Source organism: Pleurodeles waltl, chromosome 3_1 (assembly GCF_031143425.1).
Source record: "Pleurodeles waltl isolate 20211129_DDA chromosome 3_1, aPleWal1.hap1.20221129, whole genome shotgun sequence".
Taxonomy (NCBI): Eukaryota; Metazoa; Chordata; class Amphibia; order Caudata; family Salamandridae; genus Pleurodeles; species Pleurodeles waltl.
In genome coordinates, this window is record NC_090440.1 from 1,984,896,298 (window position 1) to 1,984,912,424 (window position 16,127).

General features: G+C 43.8%; 1 protein-coding gene across 1 annotated transcript in view; it reads left to right on the forward strand.

Annotated features, from left to right (window-relative positions):
- The window catches only part of LOC138285892 (pinopsin-like), a 115,910-nt gene that overhangs the window by 82,838 nt on the left and 16,945 nt on the right, over positions 1-16,127 (forward strand). Inside the window, exon 3 of the mRNA XM_069226396.1 lies at positions 2,317-2,462. Within this exon, the coding sequence (XP_069082497.1) occupies positions 2,317-2,462 (146 nt within the window). The remainder of the gene's footprint in view (positions 1-2,316; positions 2,463-16,127) is intronic.

Genomic DNA, 16,127 nt, shown 5'->3' on the forward strand with positions numbered 1-16,127 from the left:
GACGATTTTTTCGACGTAACCTGACTTGCCCCATTTTAAGACGCCCATGCGCCATTTTCCCCCTACGCCGGCGCTGTCTGGTCTACGTGGTTTTTTCCCACGCAAACCAGGCAGCGCCGGTCTGATTGCGCCGTCTAACGCCATTCCATAAATACGGCGCCCGCATGGCGCTTCAGAATGGCGTTAGACGGCGCAAAACTTTTTGACGCTAAACTGCGTTAGCGCAGTTTAGCGTCAAAAAGTATAAATATGGGCCATAATCTTCTGCATCACACCCAGATGGGTTTTAGACTTTTACACAGTACTGAAACTGCCCTTTTGGCCATCACAGAAGATACCCGTCAATGCCTGGATTCAGGCGGATATGCAGCAATCATTCTATTAGATCTGAGCGCCGCATTTGATACGGTGGATCACAAGATATTATTACATACAATATCTAAGATGGGATTTGTAGGGACCTCCTTTGAGTGGCCTTCTTCCTTCCTGAAGGATAAGACCTTTCAAGTCTTGGATCAGTCTTTTTTCTCCAATTCTTTCTCCCTTGTAGGGTGCCTTCTCTTTAAGCCCCACTCTTTTTAATATCTACATGTCCCCTTTGGCAAAAATAATTGAACCCTATTGTTTATCCTTATGCTGATGACACTCAGCTGGTCTTTTTCTTTTCTACCAAGGCTAACTTAGAACAGGCCACTTTATCTTCCTGTCTTCGAGATGTGGCCAGATGGATGGCAGATAGCAAACTCAAGCTCAATGACGGAAAGACAAAGGTAATGATGGCTGGGAATCCTTCCTTACTCAGGCTTCCTCCTCCAGCTACGGAATGGGTTAAAGACCATACCCTACCAAAAGAAACTATAAAGAGTCTGGGCTTCTGACTAGACTCACATCTCACAATGGAATGTCACTCCAAGAAACTTGCAGCCATCTGTTCTAGTCTTCTAAGAACTCTCAGGAAAATGTTCAGGCTTCTTCCTTTTTCTGCTAAAAGACTCCTTATTCAGGCCCTTATATTGTCACGTCTTAACTATGGGAATGTTTTGTTCCTGAGCTCCACCTTTTATGTCCTAAAGAGACTACAAGTGGTGCAGAATGCTGCCGCCCCCCTACTTACGGACACCCCAAGACATCTGCCTGCCAAACCAGCTTTAGCTTCTCTCCACTGGCTTCATATTGAACAGCTAACCATTTTTAAAGCCATGTGTTTTGTACACCCAGCCCTTCAAAAAAGGGCCCGCTTTTTCTCAGATGAATTATTACACCCCACATCCCTCAGAGAAGTCTTAGATCTTCATCAGTTTTTCTAATCAACTCTTTCCGCGCTAAGAAATCTAGATAGGGAGGCAGATCCTTTGCTTGTAGAGCAGCTAATTTTTAGAACTCCTTCCCCCTAGAGCTTTGCCAAGATACTTCCAAACTCTCTTTTCGCAGAAAATTGAAAACCGTACTGTTCTCAGTATAGTCCTGCTCCTATTGTTTGGCGGTCCTCCATCAGCCCTGGGATGCCTTTTGGTAGCCATGCGCTCTATATATCTTATAAACTTTAAGGAAAAAAACACTTCATTTAAAAGTGATCACAGACACTGTGGTCGTATGACCTCAGCAGGCCACCATTCCTGAGATGGCCTACAATCGTAGGGAGGTGCAATTTGTGACCTTACTTATTAATATATATGAGGTAGGTGGGATTGCGAACCACTACTATTTGGAATTTTATGAACCAACCTATTAGTACATAGGTCGATTCCTAAAATTATTTTTTAGTCGCAAAAATACTGGTTGTAGTTTGCATCACATTACATTATTCGTACAGCTAGTCCTTAGTTACATTTGTTTGAAATGTTTTGTTTGAAAACATTTCATTCAATATGCATCTTGTCTTTCCCCAAAACACTCTGCAACCAGTGAGATATATTTCTCTTACAATCTCAAACCTAGAATGTAATGTGCAGGGGCTTGTCAGAGATTCTAGGCAAAGTATTGTTCAGTATGCTGTGATGTATACGTAAACATTGTGAAGTGAGGGTGGTATTACATACTGTGAATAGATAAACTAGTATTTTAACTCCAGTCATAGAAAATGTGGGACAATGCACCTATTAAAGATCCGCGGAGTGGTAGTTTTCGTACTATAATGTGTTATAAAATATTACATTTGTTTATTAACGATGTGATGAGTTTAATACATTTTTTGCTAAAAAGTGGATTTTCTAACCAAAATGCATTCATGCATATTGTTTCCGGACAAATTCTTTGCATGCGGTTTTTCCAGCAGTAGCACAATGCTATTAAAATGTGTCTTCCCCTCTTCATCAGGGCTGGGGACGTCCTGTGGGCCAAACTGGTACACTGGAGGCAGCAACAATAACAGCTACATCATGGCTTTGTTCATCACCTGCTTCGCCATGCCTCTAAGCATGATCATCTTCTCCTATGCCAGCCTACTGATGACACTGCGTGCTGTGAGTATTTAGATTCTTTCAGCCCTTACTTCTTCTTAAAGGGGCCATTCGGTGAATGAAGTCACCAGAGAGCTCAAAACCCCAGCTGGCATTATCTAACCAAGCAACATTTTAGAATACATACTGTTGTGATTGTTAGTGCTGCAGGGCTGGGTGAAGAGGACTGTATTTTTTCTTTGCCATGGCTGGCTCTTTTATGGGTTCTCCTAGACAGTGAGGGGCATTGATATGAACCCCTTTGGTTCACTCTTGCACCAAGCAATGTGGTGCATGAGAGATGCAAATGTAAAATTACATTTGTGTGGCCCTTCGTGCCTTCATAAACCTCAAGTAATGTAAAGCACCACAATTCACTGCATTACCTTACTCTGCGCCAGGGAGGCATTTCCATGGGTACTGAGTGGGTGTTCACAAACAACATCAATGGATTTTGACGCATTCCCAGATTTATAAGAAGAGGTAAACCTAGGAATGCATCAAAAAGATACACCTCCTCAGGAGATGCATAACAAGGAGAAACGTCTTAATTTCTCCTCGCTTTTTTTCTCTTTCTATATGTGCTGCATTCTGCAAAGGAAAAGGCCTCGGGGGATTGCTTTTGTGCAGCTAGTTGCCTCTCCCTTCAGAAAAACAACCATGCATGCAATGCAGAGACCACTGCACCATGGTACAAGGGTTGCTGAAATGATGCTAGGCAGCCTGTTGTGCACCAGCATAGGGCAAAGAACAGCAATGACCCATATTTCCTTAAATACAGCACATTCCTGCCCTTTCCCAAGAGATGTATCACATAAAGGTGACTTGCTGCATTGCGCCACTTTTCCATAAATTTGGCCCTGACTTCTTGTTAATATGGCACACACCACCAGCCGTACTTTGAGGGAGGTAACTATAGTATTTTTAGATAGTCACATTTTATATGCTAATACAAATGGAGGACTTGTAGTGTTGAGAACACATCAGGTGTTTCTATCAGTCAGATTGTGTTAATTAAAATCATCCAACATTAGATTTGTCACTTATGTGATTTACATTTCTTATCCAAATTAAATTGCAATTAAATACACAACAAAAAAGTATTATTGTGCATTCCACATTTTGATTCTGAGAATCAGTGTTGGAAGTAGCACTTTCCTGTTGGCTGAGACAATGCTCTAGCCAGGCAGAACCTACCACTCCCGTTAGGGGTGGGTGACTCACCTAACCTGCGCTCCCCCTTGGGCAGATAGGCACAGAGCAGTTAGGCTTATCAAAGGGGCCATGTATAAAGCATTGGCACAGCACTACCACATAACAATTACACTGAGCATCATAAAAGAAACTTCACATGAGGTGTATGTAAAAATAATCTGTATTCAACGCACACATTAATTAACACAACATGAACATTATGTAAATCTAGGCAACAACCACATTTAGAAATATAATTATTAGTACTAGGCCCAACTGTGTCAATACAACATTATTAGTATGTACATGTGACAAAAAATAATACTTTACCTCCCACCACCCACATGCAGTGCAACCACGCTGGCAGCATAAGACCCACCCTAGGGATCACTCTAATTCAATATCAAACAGCTACAGGATGCATCCCGGTTCCCAACAATAGCAGCAATGTGTATATCGAGAGAATCTCAGCACATTTCTAAAATAGCTCCGCAGCCTAAGCTGCACAGGTAAACTTCAATGTCAACTGTAATAGTAAACAAAGCGCATCGCTTCGCCACCGTGCTGTGTAGTCAATCCCAGACAATCACTCCCACGCACTCGCTCTACACTGCTGGGCGGTGCCACGGATTTCAGGCAGGCTAGTATACATGTGCTCAGACACACTTGCTGCCAGCACCCTAATGCGGCTAACATTCTGCAGGTGAGCTTTCAATGAGTTCACAGACCCCTTATGGACCCAAACCGCCTTCCACCCTCCAACCAATTCCCACGTCCAAGAGCTAGAGATGTAGTAAACTTTCCCTGGGTACTAGGCTGCTCGTGGCCAATGGTTACACTTAGTCTGGATCTCAGGACCGAGGAGGGGAGAAGAAAGTGGGAATGGCTGACCAGGCAACAGTCAACATATGGAGGTTAGGCCACAACTTGGGTAGTTCACTCAGTAGTCTCCACACTGGCCTTCCGGTGCAGTCCCCAGTCTGCACAGCAAGGGAGAGGGTTACCTTGGGACACACGCTGTTCACAGTGGCACCCAGCCAGGCCAGACACTCCAATCCACAAATAGTTATGAATTCCGTGCCTCCCAGGAATGGAGGCACCACATCTGGGGTGCAACGACTTGGGCCGCCACAGGCGTCCCTGTTGCACGCAAAGAGTTACAGAATCCACACCTCCCTGAAAGGAAACACGGCATCAGGAGCACAATGACTTAAGTCACACCAGACAATTCCAATCACCCATGAAGAGTTATCAATTTCCATGTCCTCCTGGTATAGGTACAACATCTGGTGCGCAATGACTTGAGTCACATCAGACGATTCCGATTGCACATGCAAAGTGACCAATGCAGTGCATCCCTGGCATGAGGCCAACGTCTAGTGAGCGATCAGACAATTCTGCTTGCACACGGAAAGTTATAAATGCAGCACCTCTCTGGAATGAGGCACAAGGTCTGGTGTGCTATGACTTGAGTGACACCAGACACTTCCACACACACGATTAAGTTCAATCCCGCACCTCTCTGGAATGAGGCACAATGTATGGTGCGCGATGACTTGAGCCGCACCAGACAAATCCAGTCTCACACACACACAGACACCAGACACCAGTTCAGTGGTGCCACACAAGGTAGAGTGCGGCACTGCTCCGGGTACGCCCCCCCACCTCCGAGGGTCACAACCAGTGATGCGTACATGTAGTTGAGTGTTGCACAAAAGAAATGTGGCACGCTCAACAAAAGCGAGTCATGCGGGGTCCCGCAACTGGTGAATCTGCTCACTACCAACCAGACGCTTATGCGTGTCGTGGGCCAACTATGAAGGGCCACACTCCTTGAATGCGGCCAGTAGTTTGAAGGCTCCACAGAAGAGAAATCCGGTCTCAAGGCGAAAATATATTAAACTCATCACATCATTAATAAACAAATGCAATATTTTATAACACATTATAGTATGAAAAGTACCACTCTGTGGATCTTTGATAGATGCATTGTCCCACATTTTCTAGGACTGGAGTTAGAATACCAATTTATCTAGTCACACGATATAATACCACCCTCACTTCACAATGTTTACGTATACATTACAGCATACTGAAAAATACTTTTTCTAGAATCTCTGACGAGACCCTGCACAATACATTCTAGTTCACACCACTGCCACCCGGTGGAATACAGCAGATGACGTAGATGTGTAGGAGGGCACTGCTCTCCAGATGACACGAGTAGGTGTCGTAGGGGGTCTTTGATGTCCCTGAGACCTCCATAAAGAAAAGGGGGCTAGCCAACAAGCCCTTGGAGAGCACACTTCAGATTAGGACATTGCAGCAAGCAGTTTGCCCAGGCCAGCCATGATGCAGGAAGGGTGTGCAGTCCCTTCCCAGGGCAGTTAATACTCCTATGCACAGCAGATTCCTCTGGCAGTGTGCACCATGTTTAGGGTCTCCATCCCAGGATCCTGCAAGTGTATCTCTAAGTTGCTGAAGTGTGGTACCCCTAGTTATACCAAAGAGTGCCTTTGAAGTTGGGGGTGGTTCAAAGGGTTCTCCTTTGAACCACAGATGTCTCCCCTAAATTTCAGTCCTGTCTGTCAATGGGTGTGGACTACAAATCTTAATATTTAGTAGGGTCATGATCTGGCTCTCAGAGGCCAAGTGTCAAAACCTCTCCCTCCAACTTAGCTACCCAGGCCCTCAAAGAAAGAAGTCTGTTGTTCCAGTTGCCCAAGATTTATAGCTGTTGCTGGGGAATGCACAGATGTGTTTTCCCCCAGCCTCCAGAGAAAAGAAGCTGAACTAAAAAGGCACGCAAAAGGAGTTTTAGAACATAGAAATGCCCACTTTCCAAAAGTGGCATTTACAAGGCATTACTGGCAAAGCCACCTACTATCAGAAAAGGTTTGTCACTGTGAATCCAATGATAGTAAACATTATGAGGCTGCACCACTGCAATCCACTATTGCAGCTAGGATTAACTGTAAACATTCCCCCTATATGGTAGTGAGAACACACATGGGTATTCTTCACTCCTTGGACACATGTGCCCTGGCGCACACTCAAGCCTGCAGGGGCAGGCTGGACATACGTTTTAAGAACACCACAAAGATGCAAGTGCGCCCATTCAGGCCTGCTGTGACAGGCTCAGTATATATATATATATATATATATATATAAACATAATTGTGCATGTGCGCACGTACTGGCAAGCTATGCCAGGCTCAGTATACACTTGAAAACACTAATTTGCAAGTGTGCACACGCTGATAGGTACCACTTCCTCACATATGTAGGAAGGGCAGGCACACTTTCTTTCACACTGTACTTGCAGTGGGAAAGCATCCAGGGCCCTATGGCCATTGCAAGAGGATCGGCAAAACCTCAGAGAAGAGATGACCTCCTAGGTAGGGAAACTCATATGGAGGTTCTCCCCTACCAGGGCATGGGATACCTTTGTGTACCTGCCCTGCCTTCTGCCTACCACCTGCCCCACCCTTCAGGGGGTGCTCTACTAGTAGCTGAAGGCCTGCAAAGAGTTAGCCAAGGTGGGGGAGATGCCACCCTAAGCGCAAGCGCGCAAGCGCGCCTGCACCTTCGCAGGCCTGCACTACCAGGCCTAATACATGTTGGTCAGGCTACTCTGCTGGGTGGTGCACTCAGTGCAGCATCCCACTACTGGCCAGGGTTGTACCTGCCCCAGATATGTGTGGTACCTTTTTGTAGGGCACTCCAGTGTACGGCACCTCAACCAATCACGTAAGCACCCCTTCCTGGCATGGGTAGGAAAGGTGCACACACTTTCTTACTACAGTACAGTGGGAAAGTGCCCAGAGACCTACAGCCATGCAAAGATAGTCAGCAAGGATGAAAATGCATAAAGTTTCATGGAAGTCCCCTAAGAAGGGCCATGTCCAGCAATCAGGAAAAGGACATTCCTATCTACTGAAAATAGGCCAGTTTGGCAAATGGGGTTTGTGGCGTGGTCAGGTGTGTTTAGGGTGGATCCCCATGAAACAAGCAAAACCTCATAAATTTGTCGAAGTTCACATGCCTCTTCAAAATAGTGGCATAACGCAAAATTATGTGTCCCCGCTCCCTTGCAGAATGTATAGCGGGGTCCTTTAGTTCCCCCATATCGCACAGATTTTAATTGGCTGTGGGCTGAGTGGGGACATCGTGAAGCTTTTTTGGGGGCCTTGACGAGTTGGGTACTCCCCCCTGCACCGTGGGTTGGGCCCCCTCCCCCCTGCACCGCAGAGGATGAAGGAGTGCGTTACACCCTTGTTTCAAATCCTCAGAACTTTGTGGTAATTCACATACATCTTGCTGAAGGTTTCCGGCTTTCACACGTGAATATTTCTTTACTCCTATTAAACACAAGTGTAGGTACCTCGACAGGGTGGGAAACGGAAGGGAACGATCCCTATTAAATATGCCTAATAGGGGCATAAGGGAAATAAGTTCCTTTTAAAAATGTGCAAATACGCAGTTTTTGCATGATTTACTCATGTGGATTTTCTTCTGCAAAATCAGCTTAAGTATATTTTTCGAAATTGGATACACCTGGATCCCTACGACTGCCACAGTTAGAGCAGTACTCTTAGGATTATTTATAAATGGCATAAACGTGGGAACCCTACTGTAAATGGAGTAAACCCAGAAGTATAGGTTTCCGACTTTCAAAAAAATCCTGCGTTTGTCATTCTACCCTAAAAATAAATACTTGCCGAAGATCTTATTTGCAGTCCGACCCTGATAATGTTAAGGCCCACTATTGCCAGCTAGTGGCCTCTTGGAGCTATTACAGAATGTGCTCCTGTAAGAGGCTAAGGCGTCCCCGTCTCAAAACGTCCTTTTCTTATGTTTTTAGGCAATCTGATGTAATCTGTAATTTGTTTTAACTTTATAGGTTGAAAATTCCACACCCAGGAAAATGGAGCAGGAGAGGGCGCAAGGGCATGGAGACAGGGGGACATACTTTCAAAGAGTACAAACAATGCATGGCAGCAAGTGAAGTTACTGCGCAAAGTAGGGTAAACCGAATTGAGTCTTATTTTCAACGAAATAGTACAGTTCTGCTCTCTCCATGCGTTGCACTTATGGCTGCCTAGCAACAACACAGACCCCCTTGTGCCTTAGTGCAAGGGTGTCTTAAACTCAGGATAGCTTTTGTGCAGGAAGGGGTACGTTCCTGCACAACTCTCCTTTGAGGTAATTTCTTCTTTTCATGTGTGCTGCAGAATGCAGCACATATACAAAGAGGAAATAAGTAGAGATAAGGATAGTTTTCCACATTATGCCAGTCTCAGGAAGTTGCGCCATTTTGGGGCAAACCCATGTCTACAAGTCTTTCTTAGCTATGGGTTATCATGGGTGGATGCTCAGGAACGCCCATGCACCACCCAGCTGAACACCTATCTAATGTAAAGTAAAGCAGAGTAGCGCAATGCCCTCCATTGTGGTTCTTTCTTTTGCACAAAGCAATGCCAGTAAATATTTGCAATGCTTTTTAATACCACAAAGGTTTTCATGTCGAGTCTGCGTTCAGAAAGTGATGCAAATCAGATGCAAAATACTTGAATATCTAGCCCACAGAATGGTGCAAATTTAATGAGACCTTGTGGTCTATTCTATTTTTAATACCTTTTATTCAATCCGAGAAAAAGTATACAGTCATTTTTGTAGAAAGACCAATGTGACCTTCACTTTCTTCTTTCAGTGGAGATGAAGTCTAGTGATTATGTTGCCTGCTGTGGAATCAAAAGACCGATGTGCTAATGCCAGGTTTTCCACTTGAACAAATTGCATGATCCTTGGCAAATTACTTCATCTCCTTGTGCATCTTTTTCCTTGTTCACAAAAGTACAGAAATGGATTGGTGATAACATAATGGGCCTGATCATAAACGACCCAGTAACTTGTTAACCCTACCCAAACACCTGTTTGCACAGAAATCGTAAATAAAAGTGTTGTAATGTTTATCTCATCCACTAGTTACAGGGTGTGATAAACTCCATAACCCTGTTAAGTTTTGACAGGTCAAACCCACCAAAAACTAAAGAGTGAAAGAGACACAGAAAATACTGGGCCAAGCTAATTTTGTTGTGGTAAGAATCAATATCAGTATCTTATGCCCATTTTTAAGGTGAAGCTCTGGATGGGCGATAATACACTTAAAATATTACAAAAGCCTCAATTTAATATTTTATCAGAATTGATAACTATCTCATCCGGACCTGGGGCACTCCTAATCAGGCCTTCTCAAACCCTTCTCAAGCAGCAACCATAATTCTTCTCAGAATGAAGTGGCATGCAATCCCTAAATTAACCTGTGCTCGTCCCCCAGACAGCAAGGCACAGAGCGGTCAGGCTTAACTCAGGCACAACAGATTTAGAAACATAGAGTAACTTTTAATAAATGAAACTAGACTGAAACAACAAAAATCCAATCAGTAAAACCAGAGTTATGCAAGTTTAAAGATGTTAGTAAAAATAACACTAAAAAGCAAAAAGTGCCAACTATGGATATCTAGTAGTGCAGGACCAGGAAAAAGTCACCAGTTTAGGCCGTCAGTGATGGAGCGTCGGCCAGCTACCAGGATCCAGATACACCTGCTGAGCAAAGTACCTTAAATCCCGGTTTAAGGAGCATTGCAAGGATCCATGTTGAAGATGTGTTGCGCAGCTGAAGCGGTGCAAGACTTTGCATCATTGTCAAGGATCCCTTCGATGAGGGCCTGCAATGTGAGGTCCGGGTTGAGAACTTGTCTCGCAGTCAGGGCGATGCATTGGTTGCGAGGAGCTGCAAGGCTACAATGCAGAGTCTGGCCTTGTTGTCACGGCTGCCACCCATGAAGGATGCAAGGGCCTGCTCCAAGGATGTGTCATGCAGCGGCTGTTCCAATGAGGTGGAGCAGTGGCAATGTATGCTCGGGGTTGCGTTGCACAGCAGAAGAGATGCGTTGGTTCCGCTAGACCCATAGAGGCTGACAGAGCACCTTAGGCCTCTTTCCAAGGGTCCAGAACTGGGGTGAACCACAAGGCAGGGTAGACTCACAGATGTCAGAGCCCAGGTGCTGGGGTCGAAGTTGTTGGAGCCTTCTGTCTCTGAGGCTCAAGTCAGGAGCCAATCAACTAGTCCTAGGAGTCACTCTGATGGTTCTGAGTTCAACAGATGCAGCTCCAGTCATTGTCACCCAGGCAAGAGAGCAGCAAGCAGCATCCCAAGAAAGCAGGGCAGCATTCCTCAGAGCAGCACTCCAGCAGAGTGGTAGCCCTTTAAGCAGATCAGCAGTCCTTCCTCCTGGCAGAGTATCCACAGGTCAAGAAGTGTACTGAAGAGGTGGTGTCTGAGGTCCACTATTTATACATGGTGTCCTTCCTCTGAAAGGTGAGAGAAGCTTCTTGAAATTCTCTTTAAAGTTCCCAAGCATACTGGCTTCCCCCCTTGGCTCCAGACTAACTACAGGGGGTATGCAGTCCTTTCTGTGTTAGCAGGACACAGGCTATCCAGGTGTAGGTAGGGCTGAGACCAGCTCTGCCCTCCCATCTTGCCAGTGATGGCCCATCCAGGCACACCTTAGCTCTCTATTGTTTGTGACTGTCTAAGAGGAATACACAAAACCAAATTGTCAGCTACTCCCAGTTACGTGACCCAGGGACAGGCACATGCATTAAATGACTAACCAAGGAAAATGCCAACTTTCTAAAAGTGGAAAATGTTAGTGTAAAATCTGACTTTACCATGTTAGGATTTCTCATTACAATTCCAAGGACACTAAGCATGGAATGTTACCTGCTCCCATTTAGAAATTACAGCCTATTAAATATAATGGGGTAACTCCAATGTTAGTCTGTGGGAGAGGTAGGCCTTACAGTAGTGAAAAATTAATTTAGGAGATTTTCACTACCAGGACATGTAAAACTTAAAATTACATGTCCCACTTTTTAAATACATTACACTCTGTCCTGTGGGCTATTTAAGGCCTATCTTAGAGGTAACGTATGTATTTCCACACAAGGTGCAGGCTACTATCTCTCTTCTACTAGCCAAACTGGATTATGCCAATGGCCTCTACCATGGATCATCTCTATCTATTATGAAAAAACTACAACGTATTCAAAACTCTGCTGCCGGGCTACTATTACATGTAAAGCCATAAGCCTATGCCTCCCCTGCCTTAACAGCACTACACTGGTTACCCGTTGCCAGAAGATCCACCTTCAAGTTGCTTTGTATCACGTATAAGCTATACATGGAACAAGACCGCTTTTTATCAGAAACAAAATAACCAAATACATTCAATAATGAAACCTCCGTTCAAGATTGGCACCCCGCTTTAGAACACCACCATACAAGAAATGACTATAGGTGGTACATCCTTCTATGTTCAAGCAGCCAAACTGTGGAATTCATTACCCCCAAATATAAGATCCACGGATAACTATCTTGTCATCAGAAGACTACTCAAGAGTTGGCTCTTTCCTTCATTACTACCATATTCAAACAGCAATGGACTGCATATGCCTGTGTTGATAAATATTTCTAATCTGATTATGTGTATACTCTAGATATGTATAGTTGTTTAGGAAATATGTATTGCTAAAATGTCATAGCAATCAATTATACACATACTCTTTAAACCTGTTTAACAAATGTATATTTACTCAGGTTCAATATATATATATGGGTGTGATATTTATATATATATGTGTGTGTGTGTGTGTGTGTGTATGCTTGTATGTGTGTGTATGTATATACATATATATGTGCATGCTACTCTATGCGTAACATGTTCATAGGTCATTGCATAGCACCTAGATACGTTTTTCTAATACATACTTATGAATCCCTGCTCTCGTTTTTATATCACACTGATCAAATGTTTTATTATCATAAGCATTTCGATATTCAGAAATTGAGGAAAGATAAATAAATGTTAGAAAAGTACACTTATTAATTAACTTCAAATATTATAAATCTTGAAAGTCTGTGTTTATACAATACTACTTTACTTCTCATATTATTATACCCATTATTATATTCCTTGAACATATATTCCCTTACTATGTACTTACATATCTATTTATTACTCTAGTCCTCCTGTACTAGAGAAAAATAAATAAAAATAAATAAAATAAAATCTATAAATACAATTCAAATTATAAATAAGTAAATTAAAGTAAATAAATAATAACAATAATGAAGACATAAAATAAAAATAATGATAAAAAAATGTATATGTATAAATATATGCATATATATATATAATAAAATGATAAATAAATAAAAATAATATACATTTACTCTCTTGTAAGCTTTACTTTGTCTACCCATCACCCTAAGTCATGTCTCTATCAATCTGTCCTCCATCCCCACTCTGACTCGCCCCAAACCCATCCTCCTACTTTCATCTCCAAAATAACCCTGCCTAAGCTCTTTCCTCCTCTTCCACATCTAGCTCTCTCCAAACCTCAGTTTACTACCATGTTCTCCCAAACAACCCTACTGAACTCTCCCTCATTTATCTCACCTTTGACTCATTCAAAACCCCTCCTGCTACTATGATCTCCCTAAACCTTTCCACAGACTCTTCCCTCCTCCATCTCTCCTTTACTCATCCCAAGCCTCATCTTATTACTATAAACTCCCAATTAACACTTCTGGATTAATCCCTCCTCGATACCTCCATTACTCTAGTCAATCCAACTGACAAACTTGCATATCCTCTGTTCAAATTAACTCATAATAATACTAAAACTGTACTCTTATTGCCCCATATTAATCCACCACTAATTCCTCTTGAGTAGCGTGCTACTCACCGAAAACCGATTTGACACCTCGTCAAGGGTAGTACGCACTATATAAATACTATTACAATTAAAAAGGAAAGTATGGGCCTGGCAAAGATTTATTTTGCCAGGTCGCAATGGCAGTTTAAAAACTGCCCTCACAGGCGGCAATGGCAGGCCTTAGCCATGTTTAAAGGTCTACTTAAGTGGGTGTCAGAATACGCGCTGCAGGCTCACTTGTAGTATTTAAATTACAGGCTCTGGGTACATGTAGTGCCACTTTGCTATGAACTTATAAGTACATTAAGGGACATATTTATACTCCGTTTGCGCCAAATTTGCGTCGTTTTTTTAGACGCAAATTCGGCGCAAAACTAACGCCATATTTATACTTTGGCGTTAGACGCGTCTAGCGCCAAAGTATGAGGAATGAGCGTCATTTTTTTGCGTGAACGCCTTCCTTGCGTTAATGAGATGCAAGGTAGGCGTTCCCGTCTAAAAAAATGACTGCGACGCAAATGCGTCGTATTTATACTCCCGGGCAAAAATCACGCCCGGGAGTGGGCGGGGCAAAAAAACCTGCATTTGCGCCTCTTTTTAACGCCTGGGTCAGGGCAGGCGTTAAGGGACCTGTGGGCTCAAAATGAGCCCACAGCTGCCCTCCCATTCCCCCAGGGACCCCCCCTGCCACCCTTGCCCACCCCAGGAGGACACCCAAGGATGGAGGGACCCATCCCAGGGACATTCAGGTAAGTTCAGGTAAGTATAATTTTTTTTTTTTTTTATATTTTCTTTTGGCATAGGGGGGCCTGATTTGTGCCCCCCTACATGCCACAATGCCCAATGACCATGCCCAGGGGACATAAGTCCCCTGGGCATGGCCATTGGGCAAGGGGGCATGACTCCTGTCTTTACTAAGACAGGAGTCATGTAAATGACGTCTGGGCGTCGTTAAAAATGGCGCAAATCGGGTGGAGGCGATTTATTTGCCTCAACCTGACTTGCCCCATTTTAAGACGCCCTAACACCATTTTTCCCTACGCCGGCGCTGCCTGGTGTACGTGGTTTTTTCCACGCACACCAGGCAGCGCCGGTCTGCTAGCGCCGGCTAACGCCATTCAATAAATACGGCGCCCGCATGGCGCTTCAGAATGGCGTTAGGCGGCGCTAATCTTTTTGGCGCAAAACTGCGATAGCGCAGTTTTGCGTCAAAAAGTATAAATATGGCCCTAATTATGCCAGTTGGGGATAAGCCAATGTTACCATGCTTTAACGAGCAGAGGTAAAGTGTGCAGAGTCCTAAGGCCAGCAAAAACAAGATCAGCAAACATGAAGGAGGAAGGCACAAAGTTTGGGAGAAGCCCATTTTAAGGTTGACAGATCTAACACATACCATGACATTTGTTCCAGCTCACCCAAAACATTTCTAGGCTGGTGCATTTTTAAACTGGATTAATGCTGCAAATTAAGGCCCACCCTGGGGGCCACGCATTAGTGAAAGACACTAATTTATCTTTTATTGTGCAGGTGGCACTTGCCACCATTTCAAAGGGGGACAAATATTCCTCTGCAGGCCTGTGCACTGTCTGACTGCACCCATCTGCAAAGGGATGCCAGGGGGTCTATGAGACCCTCTTTCCCAAATCTAGTGGCCTGCAGGGGGTGCACAGACACTGCGTCACCTCTTTGTCGCACATCCTCAGTGTGCTTCCTGAAGGCTTCTTTGCCTCTGCACCTTCATCCATAATAAGGCATGGGCGCATAGGCAAAGTGTTTCCCTCACTGGTGTGATGTCCCCTTAAGGTAATGCCATCACTGTATGTTTGCCGTCGCTATCTGCACAAACGTCTGCAGCCCATTCTGTGCTACTAAAGTGCCCCAGGATTGCAGAAAACGGACGCATACGCCCATTGCGCCCCAGGGGCACTGTACGTAATACAGCCCCTGGTCTTTTCACCTCTAGACACAGGAAGCCCTCTTAAAATTATAGTTCAGCACGGCAGCGGCATTGTCAACTGTTTGCTACTGGTAACAAAAAAACTCTAGTGTACAGCTCAGTTACTCCTAACACACCTGAACTCCAGCTAACTGGAAGCACTCCTTGCTTTCTGTTTCATCTAGAAGGAAACAGATCCTTTTATCATCTAGCAGGACAAATCAAGTCAGCGAATTTTCAGCAGGTAAAAGAAAATCTACAAAAGTTTAGTGTGCAATAACTAGTAGCTTCAAATATAAAAACTGAAAAAGAAAATTACAATACATGTACTTCTACCTCTGAAAAAAATGCAATGTGCACCGAAAGCCACCAACAACCACTGGCTGCTAAATACTCTAGGGGTGAGAAGTTAATCATTCAACCCATTGCAATAATAGCTCAGAAGAGTATCTGGATGGGTTTAGGAATTGTTATCAGGTCGAATTTGTTGTAGATAAATATTTCTGTAGGAACATCGTAATTTTGAGTGTTTGGGGAGTTTTTTTTTTTACTAAGGATTTGAGCACGAGTTATCATGACACAAAGCGATGCAAGGCATTGCTGTGGTCTGCTTACCATTATAAAAGCCTGCAGGCACCTACAAGTTCGGAGCAAGATTGGAGGGTGCCAGACAAGCACCTACACAACCCTTAGTAAATTATCTACCATATTTTTAGAGTCTAATTATGTGTAGTTTGGAATTTTGCATGGAACCACTTTTTTTAAAAAAAAAT